A 23127-nucleotide genomic window follows, 5' to 3' on the forward strand; every position below is an offset into this window, starting at 1 on the left:
CCCTTGTAAGAAACAATGACGCAATGGACGACAGAGAAAACAGAAAGCAGCTGAGAAGAGTGCCACTGCTGGGCCCCTGCACAGATGTGGAGCTGTACATGCATTGTTAAGACCAGTACATGAGAAAGAAGGGACCGCCGCAGCAGTTGCATGCCCCACTTCAGTTTCCTTGCAATGGCGCACTGAAGGAGAGGGTCACCATGAACGTCCTGAGTCCCCTGAAAGAGAGACAGCACCAGGCCAGGAGGCACTCCTGCGTCAAAGACACGGCCCCAAGAGAGGACTGGGAGTGCTCACTGCCAAGCAGCGGGCACCCCACGACACATGCGCTGACTGGAACAGGCCGGGACTCTAAGTGCCTCAGGACTTTGTTTAGGCTGTTTGGGTTGCTGGGATGGCTGACCCTTGAGGAGGAGGCTGTGTGGTGTCCATCATGGTCAGTGCCGCCATGAGGAGCTTCGGGGCTGTGGCCATGCAGAGTGGCTCTGAGGATGCTTTACACTGACTTTTGAGAACCGATTGTATGTTCAGAGTGAAGATCATGTAGAAGAAACTTGTCAGTTGTCAGCCAGTGAAATACCTTCAAGTGTCCATAATGTAGATTTACTTCAGATGGAATGACAAGACACTGCTCCTAGTGTAAACTGCTGGGTGAACTGCTATATGTAAACAGTTCCTGGACCAAACTGTTAAGGAATAAGCAGTGCAAATGATGAAAATGTCAGAAGTAGCCGTTCAATGAGAGTGTTTAAAAATCTGAATCAGCAGTGTGAGGACTTTAGTTCATAAGTCTGGAGGACTTTGTAGCTCTGTATCCTTCTTCTAGATGGGAGTGGTGTAAACAGTCCGAGTGATGGATTAAGAGGGATCCTTACTGATGCTGCACACTTTCCTTTTACACTGTGTAGGTGTCCTTAATGGCAGGGAAGCTTGACCCAGTGATGGACTGGGCATTTTTACGACTCGTTGCAGTGCTTTTCTGTCCGAGGCAGAGCAGTTTCCATACCAGACAGTGATGCTGCAGCTCACAATGCTCTCTATGATGCTTCTGTAGAGGTAGTTGAAGATGCGTGTGCAGGCCAGCCCACTTCAGTTCCCTTAGAAAGTAGAGGAGCTGTTGAGCCTTCTTCACTAAGGAGATGTTCAGAGACCAGAAGAAATTGTCAGTGAGGTGAATTCCCAAGAACCTGAAACTGTGCACTGTCTCCGCATCTCTTTTGTCTTTGTCACATTCAGAGAGAGATTGTTGTCTGTGCACCAGAACCCCAGCTGCCTCAGTTCCTCTCTGTATCTCATGATTTACTCGCAGAGATGTGTTGTGAATTGGATTAGAGAGAATATTCTAAAAACTCTACAAGAAGTCGATAAGAACTGATTTTAGAATAAAAAAGAAGCACTAGAAAACTGTGGTTAAAATTGAGATTAAAATTAAGTGTGCCTCTGAAAATAAGAGAACAAATGGTTTAAGCATTTCTTTATTTGTTTTCAAGCAATAAGAGTAGACAGGCAAACATTATGGTTTAAAAAGACACTGTTTAAAACCGAATTCGTCAGATTTAAAAGAAACACTGACAGTGAATGACACAGAAAAGTTCATGTTCCTACATGTACACATATATACATACATTTAATCAATTAAATCAAACAAATGAAATACATCTGTTGGACTCCAGACGCTTTACGGTTTTGCATACAGTGACAATAAAACTGTACTAGATATGTACTGTCTTTAGTTTTCACTCATTGTCTTGTTTATCCAGTCTACATACTGCGCTACCCGGGTATATACCCCATATCTGCCTGGTTTACCACACTCATACCCCCAGCTAACAATCCCTGCAGCCCAGAACACGCCATTCTTTTTCAAAACAAATGCCCCTCCGGCGTCACCACCACATGCATCTTTTCCGCCTTTTGGGACCCCAGCACAAAACATGTTGTCTGTTAGGGGCACTGGGATCCTCAAATTATCAATAAATTTTTGGCACCTCTCCTTATCCACAAGAGGGAGGGAAGTATACCTGAGAAACCTGGATATTTTTGATCTCGCAGTCTGTCCAAAGCCAGAAACCCACCTGAGAATGGAGGAGTAATAGAATAAGTATCTTTTAATGCAGAGTAGTATGTCATGATGAAAATAAGACTAGGACTAAAATATGCCTTAAAGTATAAATGATTTACATAGGCCTTATTCAGTAGGCACACAGGGGTAGTACACTGGTGTGTGGTGTTTCTAGAAAGAACCTTACCCAGTGAGGCTGGGAGTATATTCATCTTCCACTGAAGGCAGACAGAGTGGCATAACATCAGCATTATATTGAATGGTATTCTTCAGTTTTATCAGTGCAAGATCATGGTCGAAGTTTGTGAAATCTGAATTATTGTACAAGGGATGAATGTGTACAGACTCGATCTGTAGAGGTGGCATGGAAGATAGTTGTAGTGCATCATTGCCTCCAATGTGTAGCTAAAGAAAAATGGATATAAAAGCAGAGGTCAGCAAACATGAACTGCCATTTATATCACTATTATACCACTGATGAACAGAGCTCTGCCTGGCAATTTTAGACACAAAAGAAAAATCACTTTGAATTTGTTCACACCTCAGTAAAGGGCTTTTCAAAAATGTATGAGTCATCCATTACAATTCTGCTTATCCAAAAAATGCAAAGGAGCAAAGCTGAAGGGGTTCATATTTGAAATCTCTGGATGCTGTATCTGGCAGGAGTGTTCGTTTAATAGAGCTTCAGTTTTACTTCTGCAGAGCTGTGGGAAACCTCAGTTGTGCTCTCATTTCCCTAAGCTGGCAGAAGTATTAAGGGTGGTAAAAATGAAGAGCAGGGTATTGTCTGCATAGGAAATATCTTGTATTTGAGGCTGTGTTACGTGGGGAAATTGCTGAAGGTAAAGTTTGAAAAAAATAACCTGAGGTTCTTTTATTAGTTCTGATGATCTCTTGAGGTTTGTAATGACATGCAAACATGTACAGACTCATGCACAAGAACTACTTCACTGGTTTAAATGGAACCACATAGTTTGGCCCTTCTACTTTAAAGAAACGAGCCATAATCAGGACAGTGAAGAGCATCGCTGGATGTGATCTGCTAATGCTTTAGGACATGTGTAACAGCCAGGTCATGAAAAACCAGCGGAAACATTATAGCTGACCAGTGTCATTCTAGACCTCCGTATCCCTCTGGTTAAAGATTCAGAGCCATTAAATTCAGCAGAGCTTGACATGCCAACAGTTTTTCTTTCCTCAGGGCAGTGGTCATTAACCACCATGGATATCTTGCACTTTGGATTGAACTTTGTAAATCCTGTTACTGTGGCTGTAACTCTATAGTTTCACACTATTTTGCACCATAATGTATCATTGGGATACTGCCATTCATATGCAGTGTAAGTCTTTCTTTTTTAAAGCGTTGGTCCCAGGTGGACATGTGTGTACGTTTTTAGGTTCCATTACATGAGATCCTCTGGTCTTCTGTTTTTCAACTTTCAACTTTTGTGTAGAGCAGCCATGTGATTTTCTGTCAATGAACTGTTTCTCCCTTGGTGTCTTTGATTTTGTTTCAGATCATGTGTTGTGAAAAGGACTTGAAATCCAGATAGTCAGTGAGTCTAAGCTCAGTCACTATGTATGCATGCTATGCATACACCCTTTTGGCTCCAACTGGTTCAGTGTGTACAGTGTTAAGTCATTTGGTTTTTGATTAATAACTCTAAATTGATTAAGAATTACCATGTGTCCATTTAGCAGCAGACAGAGCTCATCATGAGCTTTCATTATATATATATATATATCACCATTTCACCCAAAATGTCACTTTCACTCCTTTGGTTCTAAGCCTAGATTTTATGATCATTTATAGCCTTTCTTTATAATAAACTGAGAAACTGAACATTTTCCATGAATCAATCAAGGTCTTATTTGTCACACGTTTATGGTTATATAATGTACCTTCACTTTGTCTGGGGAAACAGGTTGGTTATTGGACATCAAATTGTTCGCTGCTGTCAAGATCCACTGTTCTGCTATTATAGCCCCACCTCCTCTAACTGGCTGGTGCATAAAGACATGCCAGGGAAAGGCCCTCTGTGGAGCAAGCTGACCTCCTAACACCCTCTTGCGGCGCGTCAGAGCAGCAGATGGACGTCCACACACTAAGATTGACATCATACAGAGGACCAGAGAAAGCTAGAATTATAACAGATATAAATACATTTGTACATATACACATACACTGTTTTTGATTCGTAGTTTACCTGGGAGACACTTGGGAAGCACAGGCATCACTTTGTTGCGATCATCTTTCCATTTCTTATCTGCATCACAGGTGAACGTTGCTGGGGAATTATATATTTAAAAAATACAAGTGGAGAAATGATGACTGAGCATCCAAATCTTTCTTTGGTTACAAAATAAATAAAATAAAATGTTCACGTCTTGCAAATGAAAAAAAGAAAATTAGCAGGAAAAAAGTGGAACTGAAAATATTTTCCCAGCTTTAACAAATTTGCCCATTCTTGTCAACAGTTCTCCAGTCTTGCTGCCATGCATCCAAGGGTGTAAAATTGGGTAGGGATGGTAGGGACATGTGTACTGAATTGTCCCTAGCAATAATTTTGATCAAAAAATTAAAGTATTATGGTCTGTCAGTGTCTAGTCAATGTATTGCGTACACAAGCGGCTAACAGATCTTGTTCTCTACTATGAGTCTGGCCTCCCTAACCCACATCGCTAAGAGGATTGGCTTTGCTGTTTCTTGCTAACACGTGAGTGGCTGCAGCTACGTCTTGCTGTAAGAAGTGCCAAAGCTCTGTCAAATAGATGTGCACGTAGGCATATGGCCGCACCCACAATTGACGTCACTGAGGTCCGGACCTCTGTATTTTGTCTGAGGTGTATGTACTAAAATTGGTGAAATAATTGCCAAAAAATAGATCTACTTTGGTGCTGCAAAGATTGGTACAACGCCAAGATAACCGACTGTCTTATTTGATCACCAGCATCATTGCTTTACCGTTGGTGGAGTGAATGATCTTCTTGTCATTACTAGGTGACATTGGATGGATGGTATTAATGTTAGCTAGTGGTCTCACTTTTTGGATAGGCTATTTGGATAGTCCACCGTAGTCCCCTATAGATTATCTACAGATGTTTAAATTGTTAGGACTAGGACTATGGTGAGGGTTGGGTTTAGGTTTGGGTTGAGGTCAAGGTTAGAATTGGAGTCAGGTTGAGAGTTAAAGAAAATTATAGTAAATTTAGTAGATATTTAGTTGAATGTAACTTATAAATTATGTAAATTATTTACAAAGCATCTAAAGTGGATTATCCAAATAAAGTGTTACCTAGCTAGCTAACTAACATTTATTCCATCCATCCAGGGTCAGACAGATAAACTTTCAACAAAAATGTAACTTATGTAAAGTGTTGAAATGCATGTTACAGTTAGGTACCTCAATGTATTCTCATTTTCTTCACAGGATTATCCTAGCAAAGGCCAGTAACATTTTTATATAAATATCAAATAATCCTTTGTTTACCTTCTTCACTAACACAGACAAAAATTGACTGCATCAATCAAAGCTCAGCTTTGGGAAGGAAAGAGATATGGGACAAAACGAGATACCAGACTGAGAGAAAAAGAAAGAGGGAAGGTGATGGAGATGAGCGAAGAAGAGTAGGTACTGCACACTGTGATATGATAGGATTAGCATTATGTCCTTGTACTGTTCAACACAAACAAAAACTGATGACCTGATCTAATTCAAATAATGTAGGCCTAATTACCACAGAGATAACACAGTGGATCCATTTTCAGTTGTTTCGTGATCATTGTAGCCTCTTCTGTATTTCCAGATTGTCGTGTGGATCATTCATTGCAACATTTAACCTGATTCTCATGAGTTACCATTTGACAGATGATTTATGCTACTGTCCACTGACACTGGGGAGCAGGGGGTGGGGGGCAGGATTGAGCGGTTGAGGGCATGCCCCCAAATCCTCCCAAAGAAAGCTCAGTTCTTGGACCTGGTTATTTCTAAAACCCTGCGCACTGCCATGCCCCCTGCAGAGCACTTTTATGTCCCTACCAATGTCAAAATCGAACCTACGCCCTTGCATGCATACATGTTTTTTAATTATAAAATTTCTATAGCCGAGTCCTCTGAGTATCAAAACAGGTCAAACTCACCATTTTGTGTGGCAGGCAAAGCATACAGCTCGTTACAGTGCAGCTTAATAACAGAGCGATACTGATTATGAGCACCAGAGATGTAGAACACTTTCCCATTCAGTAAAACTGGCAAGTCTCCACAATGTATAACTGTCAGAGAATTAAGAGAAAATTAAGAGAAGCAAAGAGGATTTAGAAATAATATCTACTGAAACTGTACATGACACACCTCTTATGATTGTTCATATACACAATGTGGATAAAATGGGAGTATTAAATAAACGGGAGAACTTACTGTGGCACTGAGGAAGGGGTAAACTCCACTGGCCGTTAATCTGACAGGTGAATTTATACATGCTGACCTCTCCGTCTTTCTGAAAGAAAAAAAACACATTAAAATGTGTCATTTATTATTATCTTTATAATTTACAAAAGGACCAAGTAACCTCAATTAGACCTTACTGTAATGATTCTGTAGCCCTCGTCACAGTGAACAGTGGTCACATTGTTGTAGTAGTACGTGGGAAGTGCTGGGGTTATTCTGCCGTTTATGTTGTTTGGAGACTCACATTGAACCTCTGGTGTATACAGCCCACAACACAAACAAAGCACTGTTACAGTGTTTGAACACACTCTTGACAAAGAGAAATAACAGCACTGAATGAACACAGAAAACAACACAGAAAGCTATACATGATGCTCAAACAAGGGAGAAATAATTAACAGATCAAAAGGTTTTTTCTTTTAAGTAGAGAATGTATGACTTCTATGTTCTGTTTTGCTACATATTTCTTATACCTTTTTTATTATAACCTGATCTCACTCTCTATTCAGAAAATAGTTTTGCCTAAAACTTACCAATGCAGGTGTGCTGGTCAGACTTCAGTCTAAAGCCATGAGGACAGGCACAAAGGTAAGAGCCCATGGTATTGAGACAGATGTGAGAGCAGTGGAGGTCTATTCTGTTCTCTAAGCATTCATCTATATCTGTGTGAGAATGTCATCATTCTCATCCACATAATGTAAGCCAGAAAAGGTAAAACAAATACAGAAAAACACAGTTCAAAAAGAGCCAGTTCAAAAAGGAACAAGAAGCATAAAAATAAATAAATAAATATACGAGTAATATACGGAGAGAAGCTTAAAAACATTATGATTCAAAAAGTAAACAAATACTTGTAAAGCAAATGAAAGAAACTTTCCTTATATAGAAATGGAAATACCCAATGCTAGAAACAAGACACATATATACGATTTCTTCAAATCATAGTGCACAATTTCTATTTATTTGCCAAGTTTAGCAGATTGGGAAGAAATAAAATAAAAACCCAAAACTTTAGCATAACATTGTTTAATGTCCCTTTAAAGGTTACTAGCATGTTAGCATGCTTGCTAGCGAACTAGCTAATATCAGCTACTGTTGGTTACAAACGTAGTTTTTCAGTCTCAGTTGTTGTGGAAAATGCTCGCTTAGATGGTTTTTCAACCATACAGTCATTTGATAAGAACAAGCCAGTCATATTATCACTATATCTGGATAAATACTGACCAAAAGAAATTCTATTTAGATTTTTTTCACAATTTTATTCATGTTTGCTAATGGAAAGTAGCATTTTGCTAACATAAAGAAATTAACTATGAATTAAAAGTACTACTAAGTTCATTATTACACAGATCTAAAGCACACTCAGTCATGGAAACCCAATTATTAAAAACAAAAATAAAACTATCCAGACCAATTTACATTATTCTAATCCAAATCTGTAAATATGTGTTTATGCTGCAGTTTACATGTAAAGTTTTTTGATTATTTTATTGGTCACCTTCAGCGTGGTAGAATGCAGAGAAGCCCACAGGTGGGTAAGGCCCTTTGTCAACTTCACTGGTCTGAAGGGACAGTCGAACATTGCTGGTAGGTATGGAAATGGATCTGATACCCAGATGACTGCCATTTCCTGAATTCCTTTCACCACAGAACTTCTCCACCGTTCCATTGTGCACTATCTACAGTGTTTCAGTAATATGTATATAGGACAAAAGAAAAGTGAAAAAATAAGGCCATTAGATTGTTTACTCTTTGTTGAATGTTCATTCATAGTCCTCTCCTCAGACACAACATGCAGCACATTGACTATAACACTATAACTGTTTACATCACATTGTTTTTTATTGTTTAGTCCCAGCTGTTTTTGGGACATCAGGCATTTTGTTTAGGAAGTAAATAAGCTTAAGCAGAGTCAATTGTGAGCCCTCTTAACTCACCTATTTTGACTACACAATTATGTTACATTTTTATATTAGTAAAACTTTAAAACAGTAAAAGGAACTGTATTACACATCTACCTTGAGAAAGTCATTCCTGCAGTCTTGTGACGGCTTGATATTAATGTAGCTGAAGTTGAGCTGAATCTGGTAGCCTTTGGGCACCTCCAGGTCCCAGTGCTCATGAAGAGGAGATGGAGAATGTTCAGGATAGTGAGGAGACTGAACTTCACCATACATCACTGGTTGGAATGCAAAACTCTGTATGTTCATATATATTGCAAGAATCCTGTGAGGGAAGAGAGTAGGAGTGTGTATATCTATGTGCTCTTGATTTTTTTATGCTTGCTCTTTACACATGCTGGCTGTAAAAAGCTGGTAGTTTAGACAATCCTACAAATGACTTTTGGGCTCATGATACTCAAGTAGAATCCAGTCCTCTCTAATGACCAAAAACAGTCCTCTCTAATGACTGAAGACAATAAAATGCACATGTAATGTCATTTAAAGCACATAGAGATGATCACATAAAGCTGATCACACACGAGTGAACTGATTTTCTGAACACATCAGTAGTGTTTTAACAACATTGGTAAATGTCCTTCAACCTTCTAATTTGTATTCATTTGTGTTTGTATCAACTATTGTACCACTTATTATTAGTCTTATTTATTAGTAAGTCTGAATTATTAGCTTCATAAATACACAGAAAGAAGAAGAGGAGTGAGACTCACCATATGAGTTTCAAACTCCAGTCCATTAGTGCAGTATTGAAAAGCAAAGTAAAGCAGGTGAATAAGAGTTTGAGAGCAGTTTGAGCATGAAGTAACAGAAAGGGCATTAGATAAACAAACAGCAGACTGAGTAAGGAGCAAATTCCAGTCACCTAAATAAATATGTCATTGAAAAAAAGCCAACCAAACTGAATCATTGGAAACACTAGAACCTCTTAACAGAAGTGCTAATTGTGAAAATATCTGCAGCTTTATCATGAAATGACAAAGAAATAATAAAAAAGAAGAATGTGATATTTTACATTCCAGTGTCAGAACTATACTTTTGTATTCTGCTCTCCTTTTTCAACGAGACTAGGCAAGCCTAGTTTTGCCAGACCGACAGGCCACACACTCGCTCCTCTGAAACCTTTGGTGAGTAACAACAAGATCGTAGCAGCCATTTTAAAAGTGAGGGGGACACAGCTGTCAGTACTTGACACCCTCAAACCCCACACCCTACACTTGTAGGTTCAGTATTAACATAAACATAAGTAGGAACATAAACATAAACAGTACTGACAAAATCATAGTTCTACTACTGGATAGTTCCAAGCAGAGTTGTCTGCTGAATTCATTAAGGGAAAAAGCCTTGAAATCAGGCTTGATTCTAACCATAACACATGCATGTCACACCTACCAAAACAAATATAGTATCATAAGAATTGTTAATTAAAATAAATAGAACTAAATATTATTTTTGTCATTACATTGTGTGATGTTTCAGTGTTAAGTACATTTGTCTGTAATGTTCTCCTTCTTAAACTGTGTCCAACAGAGGACTATTATTTTATATGTTATTAAATTTGACAGAAAAATCTCTCATACACAGTATTACTCCAAGTCCTCAGGCTTATATGGCACTTTACAGTCTTTTTGCATTTCTACTGTCAGACTGACATCACTGGGTGTTTGCAGGGCAAAATGGGAGACCCTGTTGGTGAGGGTGTTTAGAGGGGTGGATGAAGAGGAAGGACAAGAGAGAGCAGGTTCTGCCATTGTCAGAGAAATGCTCTCTGTCTCAGAGGGGGACTGAGATAACCACTCCACCTGCAGGAGCAGATACATAAAAACTAAAAATGATCGAACTTAAAACTTAACAATAACCATAGCAATAGCTTAACAATAAAGTTTAAGTTATTTTCAATGAAATATAGGGTTTTAACATCATTGCATTCTGATTTCATTTAAATTTTGCACAGCATCCCAACTCTTTTGGAAAGGGAGTTGTAGTCAGCTGATTCAGAAATCATCAAAACATCGAAATTATGCTATGTCATGCTAGCTCTTTGGCTTCAACATTATAAATAAAATTCTTTTTTTTCTATTCTAAATTAAACGATTCAATTTTAGCTGATTTCGAGTATTTAGTTGATTTTGAAGTATTTGAAACAGTTTACAGAATTTGATAATACAGATTTAGAAAGCATCAAAGTAGGTAGTCTTGCATCTACCTCCGTAAGATTCCAGAGGTTCACTCAAAAAGTAATCATCATTATCAAAACACTATCAAATTATTAAAGTATCAAAGTAATGCACTCTAAATTATTGATTTTCTCTTAGATACAAAGGCTATCATTGCAATGAAAATACTGCAAACTAACACCAACTTTTAACCATCTCAACCTCAGTGTCTAAATTCAGAAATATACTGATTACTTGCAGATTGTTTGAACTGTACAGATATGGCATGAAGCACACCAGCACTAGCAACTCCAAGTTCTGACTTTGTTCTTCATTAGTGTGAGACTAACACTGTGTTCAGAAGGGACAGAAGGAGGCCTTTCTCTTTGTCTTGGAGCTTGGAACTGGAAATTGTCAGTATTTTATTGGAATAGCAGACCATCCATAATGGCAGTTGATTTCTATTTCAAATATTTTTTGTTGTTTCAATGTGTTGATTAGTTTTTTAGTAGATTAGGAATTTGAGTAATTATTCAATTAGTATTAATAAGATAATGTCTAAACATCTTTGTATTTTATTTATTAGGCATATTATATTAAACAGTATTCATTTGTATATTATTATTATTATTATTATTATTATTATTATTATTAATATTATTCATAGATCAACTGGAGAAAACAACAACAATATCTATGGTAAACTTAACCCAGCACTGTGAAAAAAAAGACTCCAAAGTTAGTGAATTGTAACAACCCTACACAGGTTAAATAACTTACCAGAAAGCATGTGTTCCGTCCAATATTTACTCAGTGCTGGGTTGCCAAATAACCCATTTTGAGTTGTTTTCAGTGCAGCATTTTTAAAGTGCATGAACTATTACACCACAGTTGTTAACAGCCTTTTCTGAATGATCAGCTTCATAAATAGACAGATGGAAGAAGAGTACAGACATTCACTGTATCAGATTCTAACTCCAGTCCATTAGTGCAGTATTGAAAAACAAAGTAAAGCAGGTGAATAAGAGCTTGATAGCAATTTCAACACAAGGTAACACATCAGGCATTAGATAAATAAACAGCAGGCTGACTAAGGAGTAAATTCTAGTGACCTAAATAAATATGTCTTTGAAAAATACTAGGCTGTCTTAACAGAAATGCTAACTATGAAAATACTTGCAGCTGTATCAAGAAATTACAAAGAATGTGAGAGTCATGAATGTGATATCACATATATCGTATATTCTAGAAAACCTCATTCTTTCCAAGATGGACTTGGCACACTAATTTTCACTCATGACTTTGTTTATCCAGTCAAGATATCTTGATACCCGAGTGTACACTCCATACATACCTGCCCGGCCACAATCTAGACCCCAACTAACGATGCCCTTTGCCCAGTGTACATCATCCTTTTTTACAACAAAGGCAGACCCATTATCCTCTTTACAGGAGTCCTTCCCACCCTCCTTAAAACCAGCACAGAACATGTTGTCCGTAAGATGAGAAATCCAGCTCTCTTTTTCCCTCTCCTTTGCAAAGGAATTTCTACATGTTTCATTAGCCACGATGGGAAGCTCAACATAGTGTAGTTCAGCTGAATCCATGTGAAATTCTGTCAGACCAAAACCGGACACCCACCTAGAGGGCGCACATAATCAATTTTTATTGCTTTTTATTCATTTTTAGTCATGGTCTTATTTCATGGCTACAGGTGTGTCAGCATTGGCCCATTTCTTTTAATTATTCAAGAAAATCTGGGGGTCAAAGGACGGCTGTAGAAAAAGGCTCATCGCTGAGTTGCAAAAGAGCTGTTAGATGTAATTTATTATAGCTGTCAGTTACATTTTAAAACTAATAGTTATTAATAGTTAGTTACTAACAGCTTTTAATAATGCTTCTGTTTTGTTCTTAAGCATCCTCATATTTATCACTATTGAGGTAGTTTGCTAAAATATTTAGAACAACATGCAGATCTGACTAAGAGTTTTAGTGAAACAACAGAAATTAAAAAATGCCACTGAAACAGACAACAAAATCAAATCTCTAAACTCAGTATGTAGAAAATTCCTGTTAATAGTATTACTGAATTATAATGTTGACATTTAAAGCATGTTATGTCAATTTGATGTGTAATTGTAGGTGTGCTTTGTTTACACAGTTTCACATTTGTATGTGAGCTATAGCTTCCTGCCATTGGTCCCCTTGACTTCTCAGAACAAATTTGCACCTCTGTGGGTCAGTGTTGGATGGTGAGGATCACATTTCTGATACGTAAGAAACCTGAATGAATCAACTATGATCATGGACAGATGGGTAACAAAGTAAAGGAAAAAAAACATAAACTATCTTGTCTATTCAGTGATCCCTCATGCCCTGTGGATGCAGGCTTTTTCATCCTGCAACTCCCATCAGGCTAGAAATGTTTCATCATAGGACCTTCTCAGTCAAGTGAACAACATTTGTTTCTCTGTTTTCCTTAAATATCAAACTGATGCATGAGCATCAAGTTCAGTGAATATATGCTTTCATCCACAATTTCCAACCATACATATGAACATCTTTCTCATAGCTTTACAAAGCTTTATTCCTCAGCTGAGATAGTATGTGAAGTGCGAATGAAAACAGTAAGCAGTGGTTTGTAATTCAACTTTGATTTGTCTTTAAAAAGCAAGACATTTAATGTTTTTCCTTATGAGCTCCATTTTTTGTAAATATGTTCTAATTTTGAAACTGATGCCTGCAACAAGCTCTAAAAAGTTGGAATGGGGCACTTTAAGACCAGAAAATGTTGGTGAAATGTTCAAAAAACATCTTAAATACGTAATGAAATCATGCTAGGGTATAAAAGGAGCATCCAGGAATGGCCTCATCCTTTATAAGTAAGGATGGGTTGAAGCTTGACACTTTGACAAAAAACAACAACAATGATCCTCAACAAGGAATTGCAAGGATTTTACGCTATGGTACATAATATCATCAAAAAATTTGTGGAGAAAACAGCAATCTCTGAGCATAAAGGACGTGTTAGAAGCACCCCATTTGCACCCTTCATTCACTGTTCCTATTAAAACTCTAGGCAGTTGACCAATTTGTGACTGAAACTCCTGCCCTCTATGCCCCAATAATGAGCCCTCTTCCAAAGTCATTGTCTTTTCTTTCTTGCCATTTTGATCCAAAATTGAGGTCAACTGACCCGCTCAGCATTTTCAGACATACCACAGAGCATGATAGGATTTTAACTGCTTAATTGTGTCATGCAGTATCATGCAGTGCGCCTGGCTGGAAGCATCCACATCCGTTATGATCCATTACTTATTTGTTTAGGTTTTTCTTTAATTTATCACCATGTATATGTATGACCTGATTTGCTGGCATCTCTAACACTGTCTCTTCATGAGCTCACAGTGCTCAACAATGTGCAGCTAGAGCTACACCTGGTGTGTCATGCACTGGCATAAATAAATGCACAGTAACTTCAATCAACATTTTGTATGTGGATAAAAAGTGCTCACCCAGACTTGACCTCCATTTCAGCTCCTTCTGGAGGCAGACAGAGTGGCCTTACTGTGTCACTGAATGTGATCGGTGTGTTGAGCTTAATCAGAGCAATGTCATTGTCATAATTTGTATCATCAGTGTTGTTGTAATGTGGATGGACATATATTGATGATATGTTAAGAGCAATAAACTTTTCCTTTTCTTTTACTTTATTATGTCCGACATATGCCTGCAAAAAAACAAAGGCACTTAGTTACCACTGAGTGTGTTTACATGCACACCAATATTATGACCATTGTCTGATTTCAGTAATGATCTATCATGCCATCATGTTCACAGCATACTCCAGTTTCTTAGATCAGATTAAATCTATTATCAGATTTCAAGAAATCCAACAAGAGACTGGGTCAATGTTGTCAAAAGAATCTAAACTTCTAGAATTATCAGTTTGATATAAATGAGACAGGAGGTTCCCCATTAAAAAAATCAACCAGAGCCTTCACCATCAAAGTCTTCTAGTCTTTACCACACACATTTGTTAGTGCATGCTAGATCTCGGTCAGAGGAGTTTTCCAAGATCTCTCAGAAGACTGGAAGACTTCTGAGAGGTTGCAGTTCACTGATCCACTGTCAGGCAAATAGTGAACACATGAAGGAAATTCAACATCACTGTTATCTTTCCCAGGAGTCGTCTCAAAAATGACCAAAGAATAAGGTATATAATGTTCTGGGAGATCACAAAGAACCCCATTGTAGCATCTAAGGATCTTTAGGCCTCTCTTACACGGGTTAATGTCAGTGTTCATGAGTCTACAATCAGGTAAATACTGACCAAGAATAGTATATATAAAATGATGGATTGGAGAAAGCCACTTCTCCCCAGGAAGAACATTGCTACCTGTTTAAAGTTTCCTAAAGACCACCTGGATGAGCCAGAAGACTATTAAAAGAATGTTTTGTGGACAAATAAGGCAAAACAGATCTTTGTGGCATGGAAATTTTATGTTTGGCTAAATGGAATACTGCAGTCCAGCATAAGAATCTCATCTCAACGTTGAAACACGGTGGTGGCTGTTTTGTTGTAATTGGACCAGGACAACTTGCCGTGGTTTGATAGAGCTATGAATTCTACAGGACATTCTACAGGATAATGTCAGGGCATCTATCTATGAACTATAGCGCAAAAGAAGCTGCAGAAAGACAAACCAAAAAAAAAAACATTAGGTAGTCTATAGAATGTAGAAGAAATGTTGCATATTGGAATGCACTGGAAGTCCAGACCTTGATTCAATAGAAATGTTGCGCAGGACCTAAGATGTGGTGCTCATGCAAGAAAGCCAAACAACATTACATCAGTGTAGCAGTTCTGTAAGAAGGAACAGGCCACAATCCCACCATGTCAATTATCAACAGTTACAGAAACAATTTGACTGAAGTCATTGATCCTTAGGGGTGTCACACAAAGCAGAGGTCCACATACTTATGCCAACAAAGACATTTAATGTTGGATATTTTTGTTCAATTAATGAAGGAAAAACTATATAATTGTTTGTGTTATTCGTGTTATTTTTTATCAGGTTTCCTTTATCTATTGTTATGACTTAAGTTCTCATCATATAGTAGGTCATATAATGCTAAACTCAAACACAAACTTTGAACTTCTATATAAGTATGACTTAAATTATATTATACATTGGTTGTTTTGGCAGATGACCAATAAGTCTGTGGCATTTTACAGTCATTAGTCAGACAAAAGCAGGCTAGATGTCTATGTACTACATAAAAAGTGGCACAAAAGGTTCTTTGAGTGATGTATTAGAATACTTGTTTTTCTGTAAAGAATCATGTTTGAAAAAGAGATGTAAAAGTGTAAAGTTTCCATACCAATTTAAAGGTTCTTCTTAGAACAATTACATGATGCAGAGTTTCTTTAAAAACTTCTTCACACTCACAAATTTCATTTACAAGAACGGTTCTATAAAGAATCTTCCATAGAAAGGTTATTTAGAGAACCTTATGTTCATCTACAGCATGATCATATGGTTCTTAGAGTACCTTAACATTTTCTGGAGAAAGTTGATTGTGGGCTGTAGTCATTATCCATTTTTCCCCAATGATGAACGCTCCTGCTTTATGTCCTGAGGGACGGAGAAGGACCTGCCAGGGGAAAGTACCAGGACGAGCCTTCTTACCAATACCATGTAGTTTGTGGTGACCACATACTAAAACACACACAAACAGTTTTATGATATAAATTCCATAAATTATCTACAAAGTTCAAATAAAACCTATGTTTTTGCTGTCACTCTACCTGGAAGGCATGACGGAATGATGCTGGTGCCATTTTCCCTCCATTGTTGGTCAGCGCCACATGTGTAACTCCCTAAAACAGGGATGATTGAAGATAAAACAGATAAGTGTGTGCTCTGACACAAGTTGACTGAGACAATAAGTTGAACCCATTGACTGACATTACGTAACCAGTGTTTCTTACCATTCTGAATTTCATTGGAAGTGTAGAATGGTTCATTGCAGCGGTACTTAAAGACTGATAAGTATTCATTATTAGAGCCCTTAATAAATTGCACATGTCCATTCCGCAAAGGCTTAGGTTCCTCACAGACAATAGCTAGAATGAAAAGGAAGAAAAAAAGCTGCAATATTTGATCCTTGTTCAAAATATCTGCATGATTTTGTCAGTAGATTTATTTAATAAAATATTTTAATATATGTTAATCAGAACTGGATGAAATTATCTATGTAGATCTGAAATACTCTTAATTCATTTTAAGGCTTTTAAGCATCATTCTGAGGATAGGAATCTATCAGATAATTAGTGACTTAATAGTGAATTAATTAATGCTGCATGCTTAATGACAGTCTCTGCTGTTCGTTTACCATCACAAGTGTGGTTGTCAGGGTTAAGGAGATATCCATCTGGACAGCTGCAGCAGAACCCTCCAATAAAGTTGTTGCAGAAATGACTGCATATCCGATTTGCACATTCATCATCATCTAGCAGAAGTAATGGAAATGTACACAGAAAGAACAGCAGGTGCAGACAAACAACATTAAGCAACCTCTATTTCTAGACTACTGTCTCATATGGAGTCACAGCAGTTCCTAGTCTAGTGTTTCCCAACATGATCTTTGGCAAAGGTGGAAAGTAGTGAATTCCTATTCCTGTAAAGGTGTGGTATTTCAGTCTAAATATGAGATCTTTGGAAGAAGCACAAATCAGTATGTATACTGATTACAGACTTTTGAAACCATGTGTACAACTATCAATCAATCGTGGTGGAGGATCACTGCAAATTTGCAGATGTATAATAACATGTGGAGTTGGTGATTTTTGATTCCAGGGACACTGCAGAGAAGATCAAGACATGCTCATCCCAGACCTCCCATAAGAGCAAAGGGAGACCCCCAGAGCCATTTTATTTCCCTTAATAAAATATAAATTTTCTGAAAAAATAAATGTCTTCACACAAGGTGACTGTCCTCCTTTCTAAGTTTTCATTGAGTTTAAGATTAGATTACTCTGGATAAACTAAATTCGCTCAGCACAAATTCTAACTGTACAATCTAGTGTACTGAGTTACATGGCTCTTGTTTAAGATAGCAGAAGGTTAAAGCTCAAGCACATCTCAAACTGCAGAGAAACTGAGAAAAAGGTGGGCTATTAGATCTACTTGCCGTATGTTCTTGCCAGCTTTTGAAGGCAGCAATACATAGCAGATACAGTACAAGGCGTAGCTTTACCACATAGAGTGCTTTGCAGTGAGAGCGCCGACAAAACCAAATTCAAGTTAATTTTACAGCGTTTTTGTACAAATTTAGAAGAAGAATTTTTTTAAATATTTTTTTAATTTATCATATATGGTATCAGCTATGTAATTCTTCAAAAACTCCCTGTTTTTGAGTTGAAAGATATGAGGTGCCTTTCATGAGGCACTAGGTCCAGTGTGAGGTGGATTTATGAGTAAAAATAATTAATATTAATACAGATATAAAATTAGAAAATCCCATGCCTAGTAAAAGTGAAAAAATACAGGTTAAACTTCATAAAAATACATGTGAAAATATAAAGATCACCTCATCGTCAGACTTTCCGCCTGGGGACCCTCCCAGACCTGCACCACAATTCAAACCCTGGACACATCAATCCAAGAAACTGCTAGCTAGAGTCCAGGCCTCAACGTCATTGAATGTATTTGGGATTACTTGCATTGTGAGAAGCAGAAAATCAAACCAACTTGTAAGACTGAACTTTGGAGGTATTTCAAAGAAAACTAAAAGCAAGACTTCTAAAAAAATGGAAGCTGTAATAAACTAAACTGTTCTGTCTCGTATTTCTTCTTATATGTATTTATTGTCTGGTGTATTTTTTGTATATTCTGCAATTGTTTCTCACTGTTGTGTATCTGCACTCTTTGTAGTTGTTGAGGCTTCTGTGTAATTTTATGAATTTCAGTGTGATACTGTAATAGGATGCCACCATTGCAACCATTGCAACAAGTCAAATTTCTTCACTTCTAGATATTCCACAATCAATTGTGAGTACTATTATTAAAAAGTGGAAGTGTTCAGGAACCATAGCAACTCAGTCACAAAGTGTCAGATCACATAAAGTTACTGAGTAGGGTCGCTGAGAGCTGAGGTGCATAATGCATTAAACACTCTGCTCACTCAATAACTGCAGAGCTCCAAACCTCCTCTGGCTGTATGCAAGCCTTACATCACTAAGCTCAATGAGAGGCATCAGATGGAGTGGTATGTATCACGCTGCCACTGGACTCTGGAACAGTGGAAACGTATTCTGTGGAGTGACAAATCACACTTCTCTATATGACAGGACATGGACATGTTTATGTTTGGTGAATGCCAGAAGAACATTACCTACGTGACTTCACTGTGCCAAGTGTAAAGTTTGGTGGAGGAGGTTTGGTGGGGTTGTTTTTTGGGGCTTCTTCTAGTCCCTTAGTTCCAGTGAAGGAAAATCTTAATGCTTCCGGAAACAAAGACATTTTGGACAATTGCATGCTTCCGATTTCCCAACAGTTTAGGAAAGGCCCAGACTGTCCCTCAGTGCACAAACGAGGGTCCATAAAGCCATGGTTGGGTAAGTTTGGTGTGGAAGAACTTGACTGGCCTGCACACAGCCCTGACCTCAACCCCATCAAACACCTTTGAGACGAATTAGAACGGAGATTGTGAGTCAGGCCCTCTCGTCCAACATCAGTGTCTGATCTCACAAATCTCATTCACCTTGATCTCATTCATCTTCCGGATGAATGGGCAAAAATCCCCCCCAGACACACTCCAAAATCTTGTAGAAACATACTCAGAAGAGAGGAAGCTGTTATAGCTGCAAATGGGGAGGAATACTTTTGTCCATATAGTGTATACATATTTTCTTAAAAATCCTCCAGTTCTGCACCAGTCTACATTATTAAATACCTGAGTGCTCACTGATTCCTTCTTTGTATTACCTCGTGTTTGGTAGAGGGCATTGAAGCCAGCGTGGACCTGTGGGAGAGAGCCATCTGAATGGAAGTGAATGGACAAACAGCCTCCAGATGTGGAGTGTAAATGGGGATTGACAGACGACTGCATCTCCTCAAATGACATACTGCCACAAAGAGACATGTTTAGATGGTGGTCAATGAAGATCTGAGGAAAGACGACAAGTCAACAGGCAAGTAAAAAAATACTATTAACCTGTGGTTAACATGATAGAGTGAGTAGCAAAAAAGGGAAATGTCAACCTAACCCCCACCACACACACACACACACACACACACAGAGTGACTGACCATGAGAGCGTCATGTTCACACAGTGTGCTGTTCTCCAGGTCCAGATGCATGAGGGTCACAGACACTGAGAGCCCCGCTGGAGCACACTCAGACCAGTTCATGCTGAGGTGGTTTGGGTATGCTAGGGGATAACCAGGGGAGTGTACCCAGCGTAGTACCCGAGAACATACCAGAGGCAGCAACAGCAGCAGACACAGGCTGTGGTAACTCATGGGTTAAGAAAAATAAGCAATTAATTTTTTCTCAGGAATATATATAGGCACAATTGAAAAATGTAACAATGAATTAATAGCTAAAGTACATTATAAAACACTTTGGAAAATGATAAGACTGCACTGAAATGTAACAAATGCAGCACAAAGCTCTGCCCACACTTTGAACCCATAATTTGAACATGTGTCTCCTGGCACAGGCTGAGCCAACAGCCCTGGATTTAAAAACGTCTTCCAGCACAAAATTACTATTAATGTTGAAATTATTCCTGGACTATGTTTAATCTGTGTTCCAGAAACCACCCTATCAGACATTACATGTGTTAACGTTATTGGTATAAATTACAGATACATGAAGTCAAACCAATAGTTAACATTTTGAAAACATTTCTCTGCAAACAAACATCCAAATAAAAGATTCTACCTACCGGAGAGTGAACATTATGACAACTTATTCTCTTCAGTGTAGATATAAGTTTCACTTTGCTAGCAGACTACATTTCACAATATGAAATCCAATGTGTCACTAAAATTGATCGGGGCATGTTTACATTATGGTTGTGTACTCACCTAGCAGGGCAGAGAGGCAAAAAACAGTCCATTAAAAAGCCATTTGAATATCTAATAGATATTGTATGTATGAATAGATATGGGCTGCTTTAGTAAAAAAATATAGAGCACAAATGAATTTGTTACCTATTATCATCAAGTAGCAATGTCTAGAAACAAGTTAAATCTTATAATATCAGTACAACAGTACAACAGTCTCATACTGAGAAACATTACATAAATCAAGACTTGCTAATATATCACTTTTTTAGTGTGGTTACATCCAGTTTACAAATCTTCTCTCAGACGCGCACAAGCACACACACACACACACACACACACACACTCACAAATCAGGCTTAATTCTAACTTACACACACACACACACGCACACACACACACACACACACACATATATATATATATATATATATATATATATATATATATATATATATATATCATATCTTCCAAACAAATACAGCATCATCAGAATGGTTAAGTAAAATAACAAGAAATAATTAACATTTTGACATCATATTTTGTTAGTTTCACTTTGTCTGTAATGAGAGTCCATTTGTCTGTAATGTTCTCCATCTCAAACTGCATCTGATAGAGGACTAATATTTTATATGTTATTATCTCTCATACACAATATTACATTACATAAATATTATATGTTTGCAGGGCAAAGTGGGAGACCCTACAGGTGAGAGTGGTTCCGGGTGGGTGTTCAAAGGGGCGGATGAAGAGGAATGACGGAAAAACGAATGATTGAAAAAAACGCTACACACCTTGACGTGTGTGTAATCGATTGAATTACATGCAATGCTGGAAGTGATCTCCGTTTTCTGCCAGACACATGAAGGGGTATGGGGGTATGCACCCGGAAGTTGCAGACGGAGGTTAAATGTCGCGACAGCTGTCCGGCGCCTACCTCATCGCTCCGACGCACGGGCATCCCGGCTTGTTCGAAGCTCCATATACTGAGGAGCACATTGCACCTTGTTTCGTTCAGATTGTTTCGTCCTAGCGAGAGTTATTACAGAATATTTGGGCCTCTTTCGAGTGAATCTCCCTGCATAAATCATGATGTATTTTATTATTTGGCATAACAATATTTTATGATAATTTATGGATTTGATTAATTTTCTGAAATGTAAACTTGTTTGACAAAAGGGAGACTACTGGCTTTACTTATTTTCTGCCTACTGAGGTTTTATTTGATAAAAGAAGGAAACGTGAAGAAAAGGGCATCATTTTGAAATTATTCTTATTTTCACGCGTACAGCATTCAGAACCCCAACCAAGTAACCCCTGAACACCTCCAGGCCCTGATGCTCACGAAGAGGAGGTGGAGAATGTTCAACATAGTGAGGAGATTGAACTTCACCATACATCATTGGCTGGAATGCAAAACTCTGTATGTTCGTATGTATTATAATATGCTTGTGAGGGAAGAGAGTAGGAGTGTGTATATCTATATGCTCTTGTTTTTTGTTATGCTGACTTCCAATTTATGTATAATATTCCTATTTTTTTTTCCCAATTTCCAATTAAAAGTTTTCCTAAAGAGGTAAAGAATTGGTGTCACACACTGTTCTATATGTCAGATTCAGTTGTCCAGAGTGCAGTAGATGAACTAAATAACAAATAAATGTCAAATTCAGCTTTATCTTATGTTTTCAGTTGATTTTGAGTATCTACTTGATTTTGAAGGATTTGAAACAGTTGACAGAATTTGATAATACAGATTTAGAAAGTCTGAGAGTTGGTAGGTTTGCATGTGTTGTATACAATTCCAGAGGTTGTCTGGAAAAGGCTATCACTGCACTGAAGATACTGCACCAGCTTTTCCTACCACTAGTTAATCCATACTGCTGTGGAAGAAGCTACAACTCTGAAGCTAGTAAGTAAAATATCAAACTAGCACCAACTTTAAATATCTCAACCTCAGTGTCTAAGTTCAGAACTCCATACTGAGTACTTGCAGATTGTTTGTATTGTATAGCTATGGCATGAAGTGCACCTTCACCAGTAACTCCAAGTTCTGACTTTGTTCTGTTTTTTTCAGTAGCATGGGACCAACACTGTGCAGAAGTGTGTCCAGAAAGAACAGAAGAAGGCGTTCCTCTTTCCCTTGGAGCTTGGAACTGGAAATTGTCTTTATTTTTGTTGCTGTGAATGGAAAATTCAATTCAGTTCAACATTATGGTCATTATACTTATACGGGGGCACAGTAGAACGAAGCATATTTAGGCTTCTCTGGTGCATGATCACTGAGATAAGGACATGAGTGCACATGTACTAGTAGGATTATAGTATGTATGTATACCTAATAAATATTTCAAACATAATAAACAATAAATAGACAATACAGTAAATAGACAACAGACAACAAATACAGAATAAACTAGACAGCAG

The 23127-nt window shown here is 37.9% G+C and overlaps 2 protein-coding genes across 2 annotated transcripts in view; both read right to left on the reverse strand.

The window, feature by feature from the left end:
• Window positions 1-1459: 1459 nt before the first annotated feature.
• The window catches only part of LOC118813115 (complement C1s subcomponent-like), a 37028-nt gene continuing 15360 nt past the window's right edge, over window positions 1460-23127 (reverse strand). The window contains exons 8-23 of the mRNA XM_036578281.1: window positions 16181-16309; window positions 14140-14354; window positions 11909-12265; window positions 10880-10895; window positions 10121-10270; window positions 9182-9333; window positions 8529-8736; window positions 8009-8189; window positions 7044-7172; window positions 6648-6763; window positions 6481-6559; window positions 6204-6335; window positions 4270-4350; window positions 3965-4167; window positions 2250-2467; window positions 1460-2075 (exon numbers count right to left, since the gene is read on the reverse strand). Of these exons, the coding sequence (XP_036434174.1) occupies window positions 1730-2075; window positions 2250-2467; window positions 3965-4167; window positions 4270-4350; window positions 6204-6335; window positions 6481-6559; window positions 6648-6763; window positions 7044-7172; window positions 8009-8189; window positions 8529-8736; window positions 9182-9333; window positions 10121-10270; window positions 10880-10895; window positions 11909-12265; window positions 14140-14354; window positions 16181-16309 (2712 nt within the window). The 3' untranslated portion in view covers window positions 1460-1729. The remainder of the gene's footprint in view (window positions 2076-2249; window positions 2468-3964; window positions 4168-4269; window positions 4351-6203; window positions 6336-6480; window positions 6560-6647; window positions 6764-7043; window positions 7173-8008; window positions 8190-8528; window positions 8737-9181; window positions 9334-10120; window positions 10271-10879; window positions 10896-11908; window positions 12266-14139; window positions 14355-16180; window positions 16310-23127) is intronic.
• LOC118817980 (mannan-binding lectin serine protease 1-like) lies at window positions 19518-20660 on the reverse strand. Its single transcript, XM_036585046.1, has 3 exons — window positions 20583-20660; window positions 19942-20149; window positions 19518-19757 (listed from the first exon to the last, which is right to left on the reverse strand). The coding sequence occupies exons 1-3, from the start codon at window positions 20594-20596 to the stop codon at window positions 19746-19748; spliced, it is 234 nt and encodes a 77-aa protein (XP_036440939.1). The 5' UTR covers window positions 20597-20660; the 3' UTR covers window positions 19518-19745.

Source organism: Colossoma macropomum, unplaced genomic scaffold (assembly GCF_904425465.1).
Source record: "Colossoma macropomum unplaced genomic scaffold, Colossoma_macropomum, whole genome shotgun sequence".
Lineage (NCBI taxonomy): Eukaryota > Metazoa > Chordata > Actinopteri > Characiformes > Serrasalmidae > Colossoma > Colossoma macropomum.